Raw genomic sequence first — 18,777 nt, forward strand, 5'->3', positions numbered from 1 at the left:
TTAATAATATCTCGAAATTTCGCAGGGTAAGCGATATAAATAATTATATCATTGGATTCAGTAGGTTTTTAACTATTAAATTCATCTGGTCTTGGTTCGGGAACTGTCACGTGGGAGAGAGAGCCTCCTAGTAAGTAAGTATGCGTGTGAAATACATTAAGCCTTTTGTAACTGCTCTTTTATCTTATGACTACAAAGGAAGAACCAATATCACGGTAAACTTTGTGTAAACTTTGTGGTTCGATTGTAAGTACAATAAGTAATTCTTGTTATCCTTTTTTTTTATATTTTACAGCCATTTCGGAGAACTGTGTCGTATGGGTTCTGTAATGCTGTGTTACTACAGATATATACACGCTATCTTCATTAGCACTGTAAAAAACCGCCTCAAATTTTATTGTCATATCAATCACTTGTATAGGCATAGGGGACCTTATTTTACATGGTTTTCGAACTATCGGAACACAGTTGGAATATGTACATGAGAAATCAGATTCTCAGAGGTGCGAGCTAAGTGAGTAAAGGCCGGATCTTGAACTACATGCGTTACCAAGCCCCCTGAGACAAGAACCGCAGCCTTAACCACCGTTAACCACTGTGCTACTGTGGCCGTTTCTTGTAATTCTTGACACTCCTTCCTCCAAATTTCAATCATTCCTAGCCTATCACAGAGGATTCTTGAACACCTTAAAATTATTTTACTTAATAAGACTTCAAACTACACTCATACACGTATTTATAGAGTTGTCATGTATATATTTTAAACGGAAAACTTTGGAGTGTGCGGAAGTATTTGTACGTGAAGAACTAATTTCGTGTATGAACGCGTAAAAGGCTTTTCTTGCCTTCTAACCTCACAACAGCACCTTCGCCGCTCAATTTTGGATTTTTAGGCAAAAAAATAGTTTAGGAAACTCGTTCGAGAAGGCTTCCTTATAAACTTTAATATGGACCTCGCCTTCGGCTCGTAAACAATACATCGAGTCCTTACTCGATAGTAAGCGAATCATCTTTTCTTGAGTTGAGTTTTGCGTACTTGTAACTAAAAACTCCTTATGTCGCAATTTTGAGAAATAATACAGGATTAAATTTTAATTTTTCAAAAGTAGTAGTTCAATGATAGTTTTTCGGTAGTTAGTGTTTAAAAATGTTTATACCATGAATTATTTATACGAAAATTAACATACGTTTCATACGCAGAATGCCACCCCTAAAGAAATAAAAGTTATTACAAAATTTTAGCTCTTGTGATAAAACTTACTTTCTCATTTCTATTTCTAATCTTTGAGAAATAAATTCATTTATTTCTGTGGTTTCATTGTGTCGAGATTCTCTATACATCCTTTGAATCCTTGCTAAATCTTGACTAATCCTAAAAATAAAATTTAATCAGTTATTAAAAGTATTAAATACTTCTTTATCGTTTAATACTTGTCAAGATTCATTAGTTTTATTTTTACTTGAGCATTTTATCCAAAATAATGCGATATCCAAGGTCAAGAACACAGTGAGTCAAGTGAAAACACTCTGTGATGAAGCTGAACGTCGTCGCCACTGGGCGAGTTTCTCCTTCTGGCGTCGGAATCAAACAAGTTTTAACCTGCATACCTTGCATGTGCAATCCTCTTTCACGACCGTCCTGTTCACTGTTCACCTAAAACGTTAAATATGTCACAACTAGATTTCGAAATAGACAAGGTATAGATTTTAACAATTGTACATTAATTATTAACATACCGTTGCAGCACTATATGTAGGATCAACTTTCAATATTCTGGTGTCATCAGGTTGTAAATTTTCACAGAATGGCTGACATAGCTTTAGCAAAACAGTTCCTAAATTTAGCATGAATCCATCTGATACCGTCAAAATACTGGTTGAGTCAACATTATTATGAATGTTCCATAATTTTCCCCGACTTTCATTTGCATGTAAGCAATTAGCTATCCATTGAAGAGTCAAGTGCCGTACTTCTCGTGAATATTTGAGAAGAGCACGGAAAACTTTATACAAAGAATCATTTAATATATTTAATGCTGACCATATATTTCCATCCATTGCATTATTTTGCTGACATATATTACATATTGCACATTAGTGAAAAGACAACAAAACACTTAACAGGTAGCAATTAATGACCTTATATTTTTATTACCTGTTGAAACGGTTTGACAAACACAGGAAATGATTGATTGTCTAGTTTAGGAAGGCAACTGATACTCAACAAATTTCCTAATAATGTGTTAGCATAAGCTTGACCACTACCCTCAAAAACACTGCTATGACTTATAAGCAGCTTAGCTAAGGGGATAGATTTAGCAAAGGTTTGCAGCACAAAAAACCAATATGGCTGCAAAATTAGAAGCTGACTTTCTAATGCTTCTTTTTGAATTATATCAAGAATTGGACGAAACGCTTTCCGGATAACATCTGTGTCAAAGCCTTCATTCTCAGAACATAAGACTCCCACAACCTCATGTACAAAAAATGATAATTTATCACAGTCAACTTCCCGATTTTGAAATAATTCTATGAGCTGTTTATGAATCTGGATAATATTATAAGGTATATCTATAGAAATTAGAAATTTTAATTCAATATGTACATGAGTAATTTACCTCTTGTTCTTTGAAAATTTCTGGATCTTCTAGGCCAGTACCTACATTACGCAGAATAATTTTCCGAACGTTCTCCACTGATTCAAGTAAACCCTGATTTAGTCTATACCTTTGTAATCGACAATAACTTTCAAATAAATATGGTAAAATTTTGGTTTCAATGACGTGATCATCCAAATCTTGGACTTCAGAACTCTTATTACACATTAACAAGGACTCTGGTTTAGTCAATAACAGCCTTTCAAAAATAGCAGGTTCCAAACATTTTTCATCAATGAAGATTAATTGTTGGAAAAATTTTGTAGTTTTGCTACGATGCAAGATAATTCCAAAGACATCAGCTATCATTTCATCAAGTTCTGCCTCATTGTGGTTGTAATCAGAAGCGAAATTGTGCTCCGTTAGAATGTCCTCACTAATATTTTGTTCTTCATTTTTACCAACAGGCTGCTGGATAATCGACTCACTTTTTCGTAAAGAAAATGGCTTCTCGGGGCTATTGGTTGAAAATAAACCAGCAAACGGATTACCATTATTGTTGTTGAACATCTTGTTTAATTTTTTCGAGTATAATCAGTTGCTAGCCATTAAACTTGTAAATAAGTAGATAACAACAATACTAAACAAAAAATTAATTGTATGACATGGCCATTGTATTTAAAACAGCCAACAATATTGATTCATTGTCGTTTACTGTACCAATATTTAAATGTAGAAATCGTTTTCTTCTGCAGTACAGATGGCGACTTTATTTTGAACTTGAAGAAGGGTCCTTGCGTGCAAATGACGAAAGTCAAATAGCGAGCATAGACATTTAAAAAATATAGGCTGCTCGTTCTGACATATACGGCTACAAGGTGCTAAAGCTAAACACGGTTTAAGATAAGACAGGGGGTACAAACTACGAAGTACCACCTCCAACGGGTTGCAGTTTTGTAGCAGTACCGCTCACACTCGTCAGATGGCGTATGAGTGAGAAAGGCGCAATATTAAAACTGTATTATATAATCGTAACTCTATTTATTTCCAAACTTTACAATCTACTACTAATACGTAAAATAAGATACAATGAAGGCAATAAATTAATAAATTAAAAACTAAGTTAAAACCAATTTCGATAATTTTTTTTTCTCTCTACTTTATCTTTTAAAACATTCTTATTTTGTATGTTAACGTACTGTCTTATTCTCATGCTAGTATAATAATAGATAGATTTAAATATTGCATCCTCAGTATGTAGTTAACAGGGGAACTAAAACGTATAATTGCGCAAAAAATTTCCAACGACATTTTCGTAACCATTGACAAGCTAATTATTTATGGCTTCCCTAAGATATTTTTCTATTTTATCAAAGAGTTTGTAAAAATGAGTATTTGCATGTATGAGTCCTTCTCTATTTTTTAAGTTATTTAATAATGCTTCTGGTTTAACAGAGTTTCCAGGATTACTATTTCAAGTAATTTGATATGTGGTGCATTTTTCAAATTTTTCTCGTAGTTTTCGACAAATAAAGCCAGTGACGTAACAAATAATACAATTTATGGTAAACAATATTGTAATAATGAATGTTAGAGTTTCTATTTACATTTTGGTGCACCTTTTACGTTACTATTGTTATATCGTCTGATACTGTCATTTCGACACTGATCCTCGTAGAGGTCAACTTTGGTACTGCTGCAAAATTGCAACTGACACTGACCCGGCGGGCGCCGGGCGCGGCGTTGGGTTGGGCATTAGGCAGATTCAGCGTTAGGTTAGGCGGATTCAATATGGGAACTTTTTCCCTAGATCGTATATATAGCTATACGATCTAGGGAGAATGTTCCGTCGAGCAGACAGCACAGCAGTTAAGGGGCATTGCCAAAGACACGCGAAAATTCAAAATTGTAATATTAATAACACAAGTGCCTATCACCCAATGACCCAGGGCGCTAACTGGCCACACTGTTAAATAAATAATTATTAATAACACAAGTGCCTATTACCTCATGACCCGGGGCGCTGACTGGCTACTATTGAATAATAAATTATCAAGGAATTACAAGAGCGCCATTTAAAAAGATCTTTGTCGTACTAGATAGCTAGGTAATTAATATTGTGATATGTTTACATATGTTATCGATCAACTTTTTATTATTTATTAGTGTTGCAAAGAAGTGTCCTGGATCATCAGGAAAAAGGTGCTTGACATATTTATTAATAATTATTTATTTACTAGATTTGCAATTAGCGCTTCAGGTTATACGGTGATAAGTGCTTATGTTATTAATAATTATTTAGTTAAAAGAGTGGCCAGTTAGTGCCCCAGGTCATTGGGTGATAGGCGCTTATGTTGTTAATAATTATTTAGTTAAAAGAATGGCCAGTTAGTGCCCCGGGTCATTGGGTGATAGGCGCTTGTGTTATTAAAAATTATTTATTTAACAGAGTGGCCAGTTAGCGCCCTGGGTAATTGGGTGATAGGCGCTTGTGTTATAATATAACCGCGTGTTTTAGGCAATGCCCCTTCACTGCTGTGCTGTCTGCTCGACGGAACATTCTCCCTAGATCGTATAGCTATATATATATGATCTAGGGAAAAAGTTCCGATATTGAATCATCCTAACCCAACGCTGCGTATAGCATTGTAGTCAGCAGCGTTTGGTTAGGCGGATTCAATATCGGAAATTTTTCCCTAGATCGTATGTATAGCTATACGATCTAGGGAGAATGTTCCGTCGAGCAGACAGCACAGCAGTGAAGGGGCATTGCCAAAGACACGCGGAAATTCAAAATTGTAATATTTATAACACAAGTGCCTCTCACCCAATGACCCGGGGCGCTAACTGGCCACTCTGTTAGATAAATAATTATTAATAACACAAGCGCTCATCACCCAATGACCCGGGGCGCTTACCGGCCCCTCTTTTAAATAAATAATTATTAAAATAACACAAGCGCTCATCACATTATGACCCGGGGCTCTAACTGGCAACTCAGTTAAATGAATAATTATTAATAAATAACACAAGCGCCTATCACTCAGTGACTTGGAGTGCTTACTGGTAACCCTGTTAAATAAATAATTATTAATAACACAAGCGCCTATCACCCAATGACCCTGGACGCTAACTGGCCACTCTGTTAAATAAATAATTATTAATAACACAAGCGCCTATCACCCAATGACCCGGGGCGCTTACTGGCAACTCTGTTGAATTAATAATTTTTAATAACACAAGCGCCTACCACCTAATGACCTGGGGCGCTTACTGGCCACTCTGTTAAATAAATAATTATTAATAACACAAACGCTTATCACCCAATGACCCGGTGCGCTAACTGGCCACTCTGTTAAATAAAGAATTATTAATAACACAAGCGCCTATCACCCAATGAACCGGGGCGCTTACTGGCAACTCTGTTGAATTCATAATTTTTTATAACACAAGCGACTATTACCTTATGACCCGGGGCGCTTACTGGCAACTCAGTTAAATGAATAATTATTAATAAATAACACAAGTGCCTATTACTCAGTGACTTGGAGCGCTTACTGGCCACTCTGTTAAATAAATAATCATTAATAACACAAGCGCCTATCACCCAATGACCCGGGGCACTAACTGGCCACTCCTTTAAATAATAAATTATTAAAATAACACAAGCGCCTATCACTAAGGGACTTGGAGCGCTTACTGGCCACTCTTTTAAATGAATAATTATTAAAATAACACAAGCGCCTATCACCCAATGACCCGGGGTGCTTACTGGCAACTCTGTTGAATTAATCATTTATAATAACACTAGCACTTATCACCGTATAACCTGGGGCGCTAATTGCAAATCTAGTAAATAAATAATTATTAATGAAAATTTCAAGCACCTTTTTCCTGATGATCCAGGACACTTATTTGCAACACTATTAAATAATAAATAGTTGATTGATAACATAAGTACACATATCACAAAATTGATTGCCTATCTAGTACGACAAAGATCTGTTTAACTGGTGCTCTTGTAATTCCTTGAAAATTTATTATTTAATAGTAGCTAGTAAGCTCCCCCGGGTCATGAAGTGATAGGCTCTTGTGTTATTTTAATAATTGTTTATTTAAAAGAGCAGCCAGTAAGCGCCCCAGGTCATTAGGTGATAGGCACTTGTGTTAATGATAATTATTTATTTAACAGAGTGGCTAGTAAGCGCTCCAAGTCACTAAGTGATAGGTGCTTGTGTTATATCAATAATTATTTATGTAAAAGAGTGGCCAGTAAGCGCCCTGGCTCAATAGGTGATAGGCGCTTGTGTTATTAATAATTATTTATTTAACAGAGTGGCCAGTTAGCGCCCCAGGTCATTAGGTGATAGGCGCTTGTGTTATTAATAATTATTTATTTAACAGAGTGGCCAGTAAGCGCCCCGGGTCATGAGGTAATAGTCGCTTGTGTTATTAATAATTATTTATTTAACAGAGTGGCCAGTAAGCACTCCAAGTCACTAAGTGATAGGCGATTGTGTTATTTATTAATAATTATTTATTTAACTGAGTTGCCAGTTAGCGCCCCGGGTCATGAGGTGATAAGCGCTTGTGTTATTTTAATAATTATTCATTTAGAAGAGTGGCCAGTAAGCGCCCCGGGTCATTGGGGGATAGGCGCTTGTGTTATTAATAATTATTTATTTAACAGAGTGGCCAGTCAGCGCCCCGGGTCATTGGGTGGTAGGTGCTTGTGTTAATAATAATTATTTAATTAACAGAGTGGCCAGTAAGCGCCCCGGGTCATGAGGTGATAGTCGCTTGTGTTATCAATAATTATTTATTTAACAGAGTGGCCAGTAAGCACTCCAAGTCACTGAGTGATAGGCGCTTGTGTTATTTATTAATAATTATTTATTTAACTGAGTTGCCAGTTAGCGCTCCGGGTCATTGGGTGATAGGCGCTTGTGTTATTAAAAGTTATTTATTCAACAGAGTGGCCAGTTAGCGCCCCGGGTCATTGGGTGATAGTCGCTTGTGTTATTAATATTACAATTTTGAATTTCCGCGTGTCTTTAGTAATGCCCCTTCACTGCTGTACTGTCTGCTCGACGGAACATTCTCCCTAGATCGTATAGCTACATATACGATCTAGGGAAAAAGTTCCGATATTGAATCTGCCTAACCCAACGCTGGCAGTGTGGCAGTCAGCAATCTCTCTACTAATCCCTATTTGCAATTCTCTCGTGGACTCAAAATGTATGAGCTTCTTTATTAAAATTTTTTATACAGTAGGTCATAACATGTGTGTTTTAAGATGACAAATTAATCCCTCATTATTAGATTGTATTAATATAATTTTTTTGAACGAATCGTTGCATTTTTTAACCTGCAAGAACTGTTTTTGCGAAAACAGTATACATGTTTACTATTGAAGCATGGGTTAACTTACCTCTCCCCGAATCTGATCTTGCAGTATTTTTTAATAAAAAAATGTACCATATAAAATATTGAGAAAATTCAGGAACGTTCTTAGTGAGCTTAACTGTAAGGGTATAAATTTTGAGTAAGTTCTCTGCATTTTTGTATACGTCTTGACCATCCTTAAATAACAAAGTGGCTTGTAAACGTCCCGGGTAACTTGGTTATAGGTGCTTATGTTATGTTTGAGTCATTTCTAATGATGATAAAGGGTTAAGTAAATAACCTGGGTCATCTTGTTATTGAAACTTTTATTAATAGTCAAGTAACTGCAGGGTTATTTGGTTTAAGGCGCTTGTGATTTTAGACCTTATTTGAATTTGGCGGTGTGCGTTCGGTAATACTTTTAGGATGGTGTTATAGAATAGGCCTTAGGCAGTTCAATCGACCACTTTACCCGTGGCAAATCAGCGCGAGGCTTTACAGCAGCCAATCAGCGTAGTAGGACAGATTGCATGCCACCCATGTGACTGCAGCCTACTTCGCCAACATAAGACCCCCCCCCCTGATATAGCTAGTGTGTGGTGTGTAGTTGATTGTTCAATATAATTATTTCGAGATTAACCTTTCAATTTTTGCTACTGCTGAGCTGGGGCTTTATTTTAAGAAAGTTAAAAGGTGCATTTTTCACTGTTCGCGCATGTGCAGAAACCAATATTTAACTTCTGCACATGTGCAGATGACCAAAATACGTCTAAAGTCTAAAGTGGACACTTGACTTTTCCAAGATAAAGCCCCTGCTGTCGACAGTGCCAACCATTTATTCGAGTGGTAAGTCATCATGCAAGCTTGAACGAAAATATTTTTGCGCGTGAGAATACATGGCTTAACTTAACTGAATGTAAAGCTATGTCGTTCTTCAAGCCAAAAGCATTATTTTTTACAGTTTCAAATGCAGTAATGTGACTGATTCTAGCTGAGTTGCTAGCTACTACCTGTTGCACACAAAGTATAGACAGCAACTATATATTCTAGCATGAACGACAACACTATTGCATTACTTAGCAATGTAAATAACAGAGTACTACAGATAACGTATATATAATATACAGCAAATATCGTCTAGAGCTGAGTCACGGGAGAGAATCGAGGAAAAAGGGTTCATTATTGACGGAGTAGCATGTTCGTAAGTGCTTGTTAACCAATACAGTACCTACTAGTGACCGTAATAGCACCAGTATGGGCACAGTGGGTAGCCGGCAGCCCCTACCAGAGCAGCACCCTCAAAAATATCAGCAATGCCATCCGCCATCTGATGATTCTTTTGTACCTATGGGTCTGAAGAGCTTCTACCTCCAGGCCAGCCCTATCTCGAGCTTAGCTGGCTCCCAGCACACGCGAGCTGGCAGTCTACGTGGTGCGCAACTTCGTCAGCCTATGCCGGATACCCAGGAGGTCGAGTGCAGGTTTACCAAAATTTTGGTAAGTTCACTGAATTTTGATTCCTGCGCACTTATGTACCGGGAGGTTCAACGTTGGTCACAAATATATATATATACATATATATATATACATATAATTACAGCTTTGAAAAAAGACAATAGCTGTGGTGCTGCAAATTGATGATTTGACCTTACAAATTTGTAAGAAACAATAATTTTTTACTGGAAATACCATATTTTTATGAGGGTATCCATATTTAGTTTCCGAGTTACTGCGCGTGTTAAAAGTATGTTTAAGCTTTGTAAATGATGATGCTAGATATTCAAACGATTTCATTTGAAATTAAGTAAATAATTAAGAAATCTCTTCTTCATGTTCAATAAGAATTAATAGTGCACGGATTATAAAGTTCAGAAACGTCCACAAAAAGATATGGGTAGGGAAGTTCAAGCTAGGAAAAAGTTTCAGTGGAAAAGTTCCAAATTAGATGAGAATAAAAAAAACTTTTATGACAACTTTCTCATGTACAGGTGGTAGACGAAAAGGTGTAGGTCCCATAGTGATTAAGAGCTCCGCCATAATACCTAATAGCCAATCAGCGACAAAGCTAAAGCTAGCTGACGGAATTAGCCCGATGTAGGTACTACATGCAGCGCTCAACAACGTAATAAAAAATTTTTAACTAAATAAGATTTAAATCCTCAACTGCTCTTTCTCCGTTTCTAAAATATGGACTAACATATCTACAGATGCGGCCATGATAAAACTGTTAGTAACTTTGTACTGTCTAAATAAACATAAATAATAGACTTTAAAATCTACATTACATTCAGCTGTAATTCTCTTTGCAAAAAAAGGATTTCTTTGAAATTTGGAATAGTTCATGGCTATACATAAGGTGCATCACACACAACAATTTTTGTGTCAGAAAATTGATAATTTTTGTAATTAAGTAAATAATTAGACATCATTAGCGATAAATTAACTTGTTCGACAAACAATTGGCTGCAACTCTAACTAAATATAAGATTGCTTCAAAATTTAGTAGAGTATAACCTTTTTTTATTTACAACACCAAATTACTACAGTAGGTATGTAGAAAATTCAAAAATAACACTTAATAAATAAAAGAACGTTAACAACAAAAAATACAAAATTTCCAAAAAAAACTAACTTTTCTATTCATTACAAAAACATTTTTTTTTTTTTTTTTTTTTTCTTCAAATTTCGTGTAGTTCCCTTCTGAGCATCGTACAACAACATTGAATAACTTTTCGATTCCGCTCTATGTAAACAGGGCATCCGGCGAATGATCAAATAGATGAATAGCGCTGATTGGTCGCTCCCATTCGTCATTTTCACTCTTCGGATCTATTCTGCTGCTTATATCTTCAGCCTTCCCAAGTGAAAGTGTCGAATGAAAAAGAATAAAAAATATTTTTGTCGGCTTCCAGCACAACCTACAACACAATGAAGTTTCAAAGTTAATTTTCCTAACATCTTTGTTGAAGTTATACTTCTATAGGCGCGGTCTGCCCTACAGAGTAAATTAATGATTTCAGATTGGTGACCTAGAGAAAAAGTGCCACGGAAGTGTATTTTTCTTGATTCTTCCCCTTCGCCCCGCCCCTCTTAGCGTACTTCCGGTTCCCAGTAAACCACACAACATCATATCACGACACCACGCCACACATCATCACACAATACATTTTGAATTTTACATTTTGAACAGTTTCCAAAAAGATTTGAACCCTTGGTCTCTTGCACACTGGGCGAGCTCTTTACCCACTCTGTTATGAGGGAGCCCAACATAGAAATACCGATTACTTCATTTTATCTTGCAGTTCGTAATTTATTTCCAATTTAAATTGTTTTCAATGTAAATTTTTTTTTCGTGTATTCATTCATTTAGTTTCATTTAACATTGAATAAATGAGTTATTTAATAAAATATATTTTTATTGGTACATGTTTTTTTCAAAAATTTAGAACATTCATTTATTTATAATTAATTTTTTACGTTTACTAGGGGGCTGCGAAAATCTCATTTTCAAATCTACCCGCGCTTGATCAGTCTCAGCCAATCACACAACGAATAAACAGGCTTCATCACGTGACCCATTGTTTTTTTAAGATAGGAAAATAAATAAACTTAAACTATTGTTCTTAGAATTTTGTCACATTTTTACAGAATTTTTATAAATAAAAAAAAAATTTCCATACTGTATAAATATAACAATTAATTTTTATTACGTTTTCTTTTTTCCCAATTTTTTCTTTGTAATTAAGAACAAAATTCAGAGAGGTGGGAAGAGCGCAAATATATACGCTGCAAGACTGGAAATTATTTTTCTTATAAGGATGAACTTACATACACGCTTGTACGCATACTTGACCCCTTCTTTTTTGTGTTATTAAAAAAAGAAAAAAAAAAAAAAAAAATTATTGATCTATTTAAAAATAAAACAGGTTAATCGAAAAGTAATTTTTCATACGAACAAAAAATGGTAGCTCTATATAAACCTTATAAATTCAATTTACAGTGATTTTTCCATATGGTTACATGTTGAATTGCAAATTTTTTAAATTAAACATATGAAAAAGGGTACAGTTGAACGATTTGCTATATTATAAGGGTATTTTTTATTTTCTTAGGAAGTCGTTTTGAAACCATCAGAAGATTCGATGAAAGAGCACAGTCTCGTACTGGTCAGCCTATATATTATTTTTGTTGTATTGTGCCGTAATATATTGTTTATGATTGTTCTTTTATTAGAGATTAAAATATTTATTGAAACCACGCCCAACTAACGTAGTATACTCATTCCAACGATAATTGCACCATCTTTGTACATAATATCGTTTCATACGAAGTATACCTATATTTGTAATTATATTATTTGCCATATTATTTTATAAAAGTATAACTTATTACTTGGGTACCTAAGCACCCACTGTCTACTGGTTTTTTTTAAGCACAAGATTAAACACAAGTTAATGAGTAACGTTAGGTCCCACCATCCGGATGTCAACATCAAAACGGTAGGGTTCGACTATTTGACATGGAATTGTAATTAAAAAAAAAAATTAATTTCAATATTATGTTAAATACTGAAATCCCCTAGTTGTAGTATTGCCATCCAGATTGTGTGACTTTAAATTGCAGATTGTCATATATTTAATCTTGTGCTGGTTTGAAAATACACATGAGAAAAATATTAAGTTCTGAACGTTACTGCATTTTATGTGGTTTTCCAAGTGCAAAAACTGACTAGAAACCGATAAAAATACTTTTTATCAATTTTTATTGGATACTTTCAATTGTCTCAATTCTCTAATCAAAAATAGGAGTGCTTAAAATTTGGTATAGTTCATCATTTATAAGTCTGCAACACTAAATGTTACTGACATTTGTAGAATGATGAAAAAGAACATCATTCAATTAATAAACATACGTATACAACAAAAAATGTTTAACTTCGATGAAAAATGCGCTGTAACTTTCTTCACAAAAGTAGGATTGTTATTAAATTTTGTATACTTTATCCCTACGAAAGGCATAACGACGTCGAACAACTTTTCCTTTTGTAGTGCCACAAAAAAAACTTAATAATGAAGTAAATATCTTCTTCAGATTCCAAGCAGAGTGGGAATGTTTGAAATAGTACTGTCCCATAACGTAAGATATTCATACATTAGAACGGTTAAACACTTGTTGTCAATTTGATAAATTATTACACTATTTTTTATTATGGTTTTGGTCATATAAGCAAGCGTGGACTGGACTAAGAAATCGACAAAATGTAGCAATCGAGAAGTCGGCGGATTCCTTCTGAAAGGTTACCGCTTGGAGTACTATGTTTTCATTAGCGTCACTGATTTTTAGTTTCATTCGAAAACCTACCCAAAATTATTTAGCAAGGTCTTCTTCTTGGCGTTCTTGTATACATAAACTTTTTTTTTTTATCCAACCACCCGTGGGAACATGCTCTTACCTCTGCAGTGCCACGGAACTATACACCCGTGGGAAGCTTACCTTCATCCGCCACCCGGAGGACTCGCCCTGTAGTCCGACTGCCTTAGCCCAAGGATTCTACTCAATATTATCATTATCTTTATTATTGTTGTTATTCTCATTCTTGTTGTTGTTGTTGTTGCTGTTGCTGTTCTTGTTCTTGTTGTTGTTGTTGTTGTTGTTGTTGTTGTTGTTGTTGTTGTTGTTGCTGTTAGTATTATTATTATCAGTATTACTATTACTGTTTGTATTATTATGAATTATTATTATTAAAAGCTGGAGCTAACTGCTGGGCTATGTCATATAGGAAAGTATGTAAAAAAAACATTTTAGAGATAAGATTAAATAGAGTTCTCAGTACGCTTTTATGCTTTTTTATTAATATACTCAATCATTGCACAATTAATTAGACTATATCCCAAAAGTAATATAATAAGTATTCACTGTAAAAGAGCAGCAAATATAGATGAAATAATTCATTTTAGAGAGTAAAATAAGTATGCACTTAATTTATTTATACAAAGTCTTTAAACAACAACCAGAAAATCCTACAAGACTTATTCTTTTTCTTACTTCATGCACACCAATATCTGTCAATTTTATTTCAATCACAACAGTATAAAACAATGTATTGCTTATAATGAAACTACTGCATTGAAGAAAAACATGAACTTTAAATTGGTTGCTAGAGATAGCAGCCAGCCAGCCAGGGTCGCATAGGTGGTGTCAAGAGGCTATAGAATATATATTAACAATATAGAATAGGTATGTAAACTTTATTCAATGCAAGTATATGGCAAATAAAAAAGTTATAAACAAATTAGACCAAAAAAATATTACTGTCTTATGTGAAATCATTTATAACTTAGCCCAGTATGATCCCAGAAACTTAAAATTAAAAACACAAAATGTTTTATTAGTATATTATGAGAACACATTGACGTTGACACGGGTCAAAAGTTATAAACGAATTGAATACGCAATGTATCGATTATTTATTAGCACGTATCATCGCTAACATGCGAAAAGAGTTATTTAAAAAGATGTAGACAAATTAGATACACGTTTTTACAGTAGCTGATTATTAGCAGATGTTATTGCCAACAAGTAAAAACATGTATTTTATTGAATACAAAGTCAGTTCTTTATATAAAGAAAAAACTTTCATTCACAGTTGTTTCGATGAAAACGGGCATCTTTAATACTTTTGCTTTTCTGTAACATACAAAATAAGAAACAGTAAATAAACAATCTATTTATTATTGTTCAATATCAGTCTTGTCAGTCTCTCGTGAAGTTCAATTGATAAAGGTTTAGTGAAAATGTCAGCGAGTTGATCTTTGGATGGAACCCATTTCATTTTTACCATCTACATAAAGATCTTTTCTTTGACATAATCTTGCTTCACTTTAGCAAATGCCCCAATTCTTCGCTTCCTAAAGTATTCGCGTTTACTTCAGCTGGTGTATTGTCACACCAGAGTGTCATTAGGAAGAAGTTTGCGTCTACAATTAATGTAAGTGAATTGTTCAGTGCCATTATTTCCTGACAAGCTTTACTGAGAGCTACGTATTCTGTTTCACACGTCGACAAGGCAACATACGTTTGCTTATGTGTACAAGCTACGAGGTCTCCATACTATGTAATCAGCAAAGCTCGCATCTGAAAAAGCCTCTAGATTGTCCTGTTTTTTACAGAATGTCAGTTCCTTGCTTCTGGTTCTGGATGGATATCGAAATGTTCTTTTTATTCTTAGTTAGTCTTTTTCGGTAGGTTTAATCTGATGTCTGCTAGTGATGTTGACTGCGTAAGATATATCTGGTCTTACCTTGTTGGCCAAGTAAAGTAAACTACCTACCGCTTCTCGGTACGGCACATTTTTAAGATTTGAGGTCTCGGTCAGAATTTTGTTGTCATCAGTATCTTTCCTGTCTTTTCTAGATTTATTTACCACACGGTTTGTGACCATTGGTGTTTTACAAAGCTTAAATTATTTAAATCCAAACTATCATAAAATCTTTTCAGTGTACATCCGCTGTGTCAACGTAATTACTTTATTTTTTCTGTCTCTGTTTATTTCAATACCTAGATCAGTTTAACTCAGATCTGTCATTTCAAAATCCTTCTACAGTCCTTTCTTGATTTCTTCAAGTTTCAGCCGATCATTGCTAGCCATTAACATGTCATCTACCTACAACACAAGAAGTAGGAATTTGTCTGCACTTATGCGGGTAAACAGACAAGGTTCACTTGGGTAGGCAGTTGAGCCGATTTTTATAGCAGTCTCAGTAAATCACTCATTCTTAAGTTTAGAGCTAACGTTTAACCCATAAGGGGCTCGTTTTAATTTGCACACTTTTGTTTTTCTGTCTGTTTCTCTCAGCATTTCACTCCCTCTGGAATTTCCACAAATATTTCATCTTGTGTGATTTTATTTATGAAGGCTGTTTTGACGTCTAGTTGACAAGCGTCCAGGCTGTGCTTGTTTATTACAGTTAGCACTGTTCTAATTAGGGCCAGTCTCGATACGGGTGCATATGTTTCTTGTAAATCAAAGGAGTTTTTATCTTTGAATCCTCTGATTACCAGTATTGCTTTATATTTCACCGTCCCATTGCCGTCACATTTTCTTTTAAATACCCAACGTCAGTCGATTACATTAGGCTTTTGTTTCTTTCTGTCTCGATTGGGTCTATCTATAAGTTCTCATACAAAGAATTTTTGTACATGGATTAAAGTTCTGCTTCAATAGCCCATTTGCAGTCAGTCTTATCATCCGCATGCATAGCTTCATTTAAGTAAGATGGGTTCATGCGTAGCTTTGCCAGTAGGGCATGGAGTAGTTTTTCGTGAGTCCTGATAGTTCCGCAACATTAAGCTGTCACATTTTCCTCAAGATCCTCGTGATTGCAAGCAATCTGTTTATCTTCATGTGAATTCAGTGCCTTTAATCGTTCTCAAATAGTATATCATTTCATCGGGTTGTTCTTACGAATTTTTGCAAGTACGATCCAGTGTCACTTTTGGATGTCATGGGGTACGCCAGAGTCAGTCTCGAAAAATCGTCTATGAAGACAGCTATAAATCTGTAGCCTTTAAGAAAAGTTTGAGGGCTTATTGGTCGCATAAGATCGGAATATATGACTTCCAACGGTATCATTAATCCAGCTCTTATCGTTTTTAAAAAAGGTTTCTTGGTTAAATTTTGCATCCCTGATATCTTGAATATCTGGAAATCGCCTCTGAAATTTCTTCGAATAGTTTAGTGAGGCATGGCCCAGTTTCACATGCCACAACATGGCTTTGTTGTTTTTGTCAAATTTCTCATAGCTACTTGTAAATGGACCCTCATTAACTGATATTTCCGAAAATTCAAGTTCATTTACATCATGTAGTTTTCGGTCATGAATCGAATATTGAAAATCGATTTTGGTTCTATTTTTGTTTGTCATATCCGTATTACTGTCACGTCATGTACTGTCAAGTTTCAATTCTGTAGTCTAATAGGGTTCTTTATATACTCCGTTTAAAAATATTTCAATGGATTTGAGGTCGTATACATCGATTTTTTCGTTATCTATACATAGTTACCTGAGACTCAACAAATTTCCTACGGAATGAGAGATTTTTAGCAAGCGTTTCAGCACAGATAATATGTTCCGTCTCACAACATTATTATCATTTTTACCTACAATCAATCCTTCACCCAGTGTTTTCAAGTCTGTTGCTGGGTCTCCATTTGCACATTTAATAATGGTAGAATCAGTCTCTTTGAATTTATTTAAATATAGTTTAGAATTGACCAAGTGCTCAGTTGCTTCAGAATCAGCAATAAAATTGATCGAAATTTTAGAATCAGAAGTTGAAACTAGATCACCATCGGATTTATAAGAAAACAAAGATGAAACGGTCACATCTTCAGATTTCAACTCACCTTTATTGTTGCCGGATTTTTTATTGGAGAATGTATTATTAGAATCATCACTACTTTTATTGCTGTCAATTTTGGATTTCTTGGGCTCATTGTCGTTATCGAGTTATTTTTGCGCTTGTTATTTTGATTTCTGAAGTTGTGACTATCTCTTTTCTCTTTTTCATCACTAACTTTACAATCCCAGCTTTTGTTATTATTATTTCATTTGTTATTTGATTCATCTCTGCATCCAGCTTACCACTTTCAAGAAAAAGAGCTTACATGGCATTGTTTGCTACCTTCTGTCCTTTGACAGTCCCAAGATTTGTGACCATGGGCATCGCACTTGTAGCATCAGTCCCCTTCCTGATTGCCATCGGTCTCAGCTCTGTTTGCAGTTATCGGTCTCTGTTGCAGTTTCTAGGTTGCACGGTGGTTTTCAGCGTCTAGAAAGTTCCTTTCAAGATTATTATAATTTAGTATTCCTTGATTGTTACTTTTTTTTACAAAATTAAGTATATGCGAGTCACAGATAAAGCCAACAATGGCTTTATAGAAACCATCACATTTTTCATCCTCAGGCAGGATTTTGTTCTGTGCATTATGGTTAAACTGTCTCACTAAATCTTCAGAACGATTATGAAACTGAGATGCAGTCTCCCTTGTGAGGTTACATTTAACTGTGTATAACTTCTTTCTAATGGCGTTAGTCGTCAAGTTGGACTCGCTACGTTTGATTTCTTTGGTTCTCGTTAAGAGTCAAATCGGATCTTGAATATTGATAGTTTTAACATCACAATCTTCACTATTTCTACTTATTAGGATATTGCGCACAACAGTTTTGTGTTTTTCTGTTACTTTTTCTGTCAGATAGGGTTGTGGTTTAGTTAACTTGTCAATAGTGTTAGCTAGGTCTTTAGCCCATAACTCAGACATGAGTTTGTCAAGGAATACTTCTTGCCGAGTATTTTTGTCCAACTTGTAGTCGTATTTTATAGACTTATCTTTTATAATATTTTCGATTTGCAGTCCTCACGAGACAAATCACTACGAAAATCAGGCGCATTTGTAGTCTGTCTCCTGTTTGATTCAGTGAAGTTAAAGTTGCAGTTAATGCCTTGCAAAAATTCATCCGCTGAGTAAGTATGTAAAGCATTGAATTTTACTTGGTTATTACTTTTTCTTGAGCGTCTGTTGCCAGACAGGTTTGGACCTAGTGCATCGAGTTTCCTCATTATCTCTCTGAGAATGCCCTTCTACTCCGTAAGCTCCTTGGTCACAATGTTCGATAGCTCATTGAACTTCTCGTCAGCTTTAATAAAGGTTTCTATTTCTGACCTCTCATAGTAGCGTTCAGACGTATATCAACGTAGCACATCCACTCGTGAACCCCATGATAAGAACTTATAG

The 18,777-nt window shown here is 35.1% G+C and overlaps 2 protein-coding genes across 6 annotated transcripts in view; one reads left to right on the forward strand and one right to left on the reverse strand.

Annotated features, from left to right (window-relative positions):
* Positions 1-3,435, reverse strand: part of Ube4A (Ubiquitination factor E4A) — an 89,427-nt gene extending 85,992 nt beyond the window's left edge. Inside the window, exons 1-6 of one of the 3 annotated variants that reach the window (XM_014350785.3) lie at positions 3,318-3,435; positions 2,619-3,237; positions 2,156-2,548; positions 1,738-2,070; positions 1,461-1,654; positions 1,262-1,372 (exon numbers count right to left, since the gene is read on the reverse strand). In XM_014350785.3, coding sequence (XP_014206271.2) covers positions 1,262-1,372; positions 1,461-1,654; positions 1,738-2,070; positions 2,156-2,548; positions 2,619-3,167 — 1,580 coding nt within the window. In that variant the 5' untranslated portion in view covers positions 3,168-3,237; positions 3,318-3,435. Of the gene's footprint in view, positions 1-1,261; positions 1,373-1,460; positions 1,655-1,737; positions 2,071-2,155; positions 2,549-2,618 lie in introns of all 3 variants that reach the window. The other 2 variants (XM_089597800.1, XM_089597799.1) reach the window with 2 other exon arrangements.
* A 5,280-nt stretch (positions 3,436-8,715) lies between these two features.
* Positions 8,716-18,777, forward strand: part of LOC149373154 (formin-like protein) — a 119,505-nt gene continuing 109,443 nt past the window's right edge. For 2 of the 3 annotated variants that reach the window (XM_089597801.1, XM_089597803.1), the window contains exon 1: positions 8,716-9,479. In XM_089597801.1, coding sequence (XP_089453927.1) covers positions 9,237-9,479 — 243 coding nt within the window. In that variant the 5' untranslated portion in view covers positions 8,716-9,236. The remainder of the gene's footprint in view (positions 9,480-18,777) is intronic. The other variant, XM_089597802.1, reaches the window with a different exon arrangement.

Source organism: Copidosoma floridanum, unplaced genomic scaffold (genome assembly GCF_036245765.1).
Source record: "Copidosoma floridanum isolate Cflo_tuat_1 unplaced genomic scaffold, Cflo_Japanese_pri ptg000037l, whole genome shotgun sequence".
NCBI classification, from domain to species: domain Eukaryota; kingdom Metazoa; phylum Arthropoda; class Insecta; order Hymenoptera; family Encyrtidae; genus Copidosoma; species Copidosoma floridanum.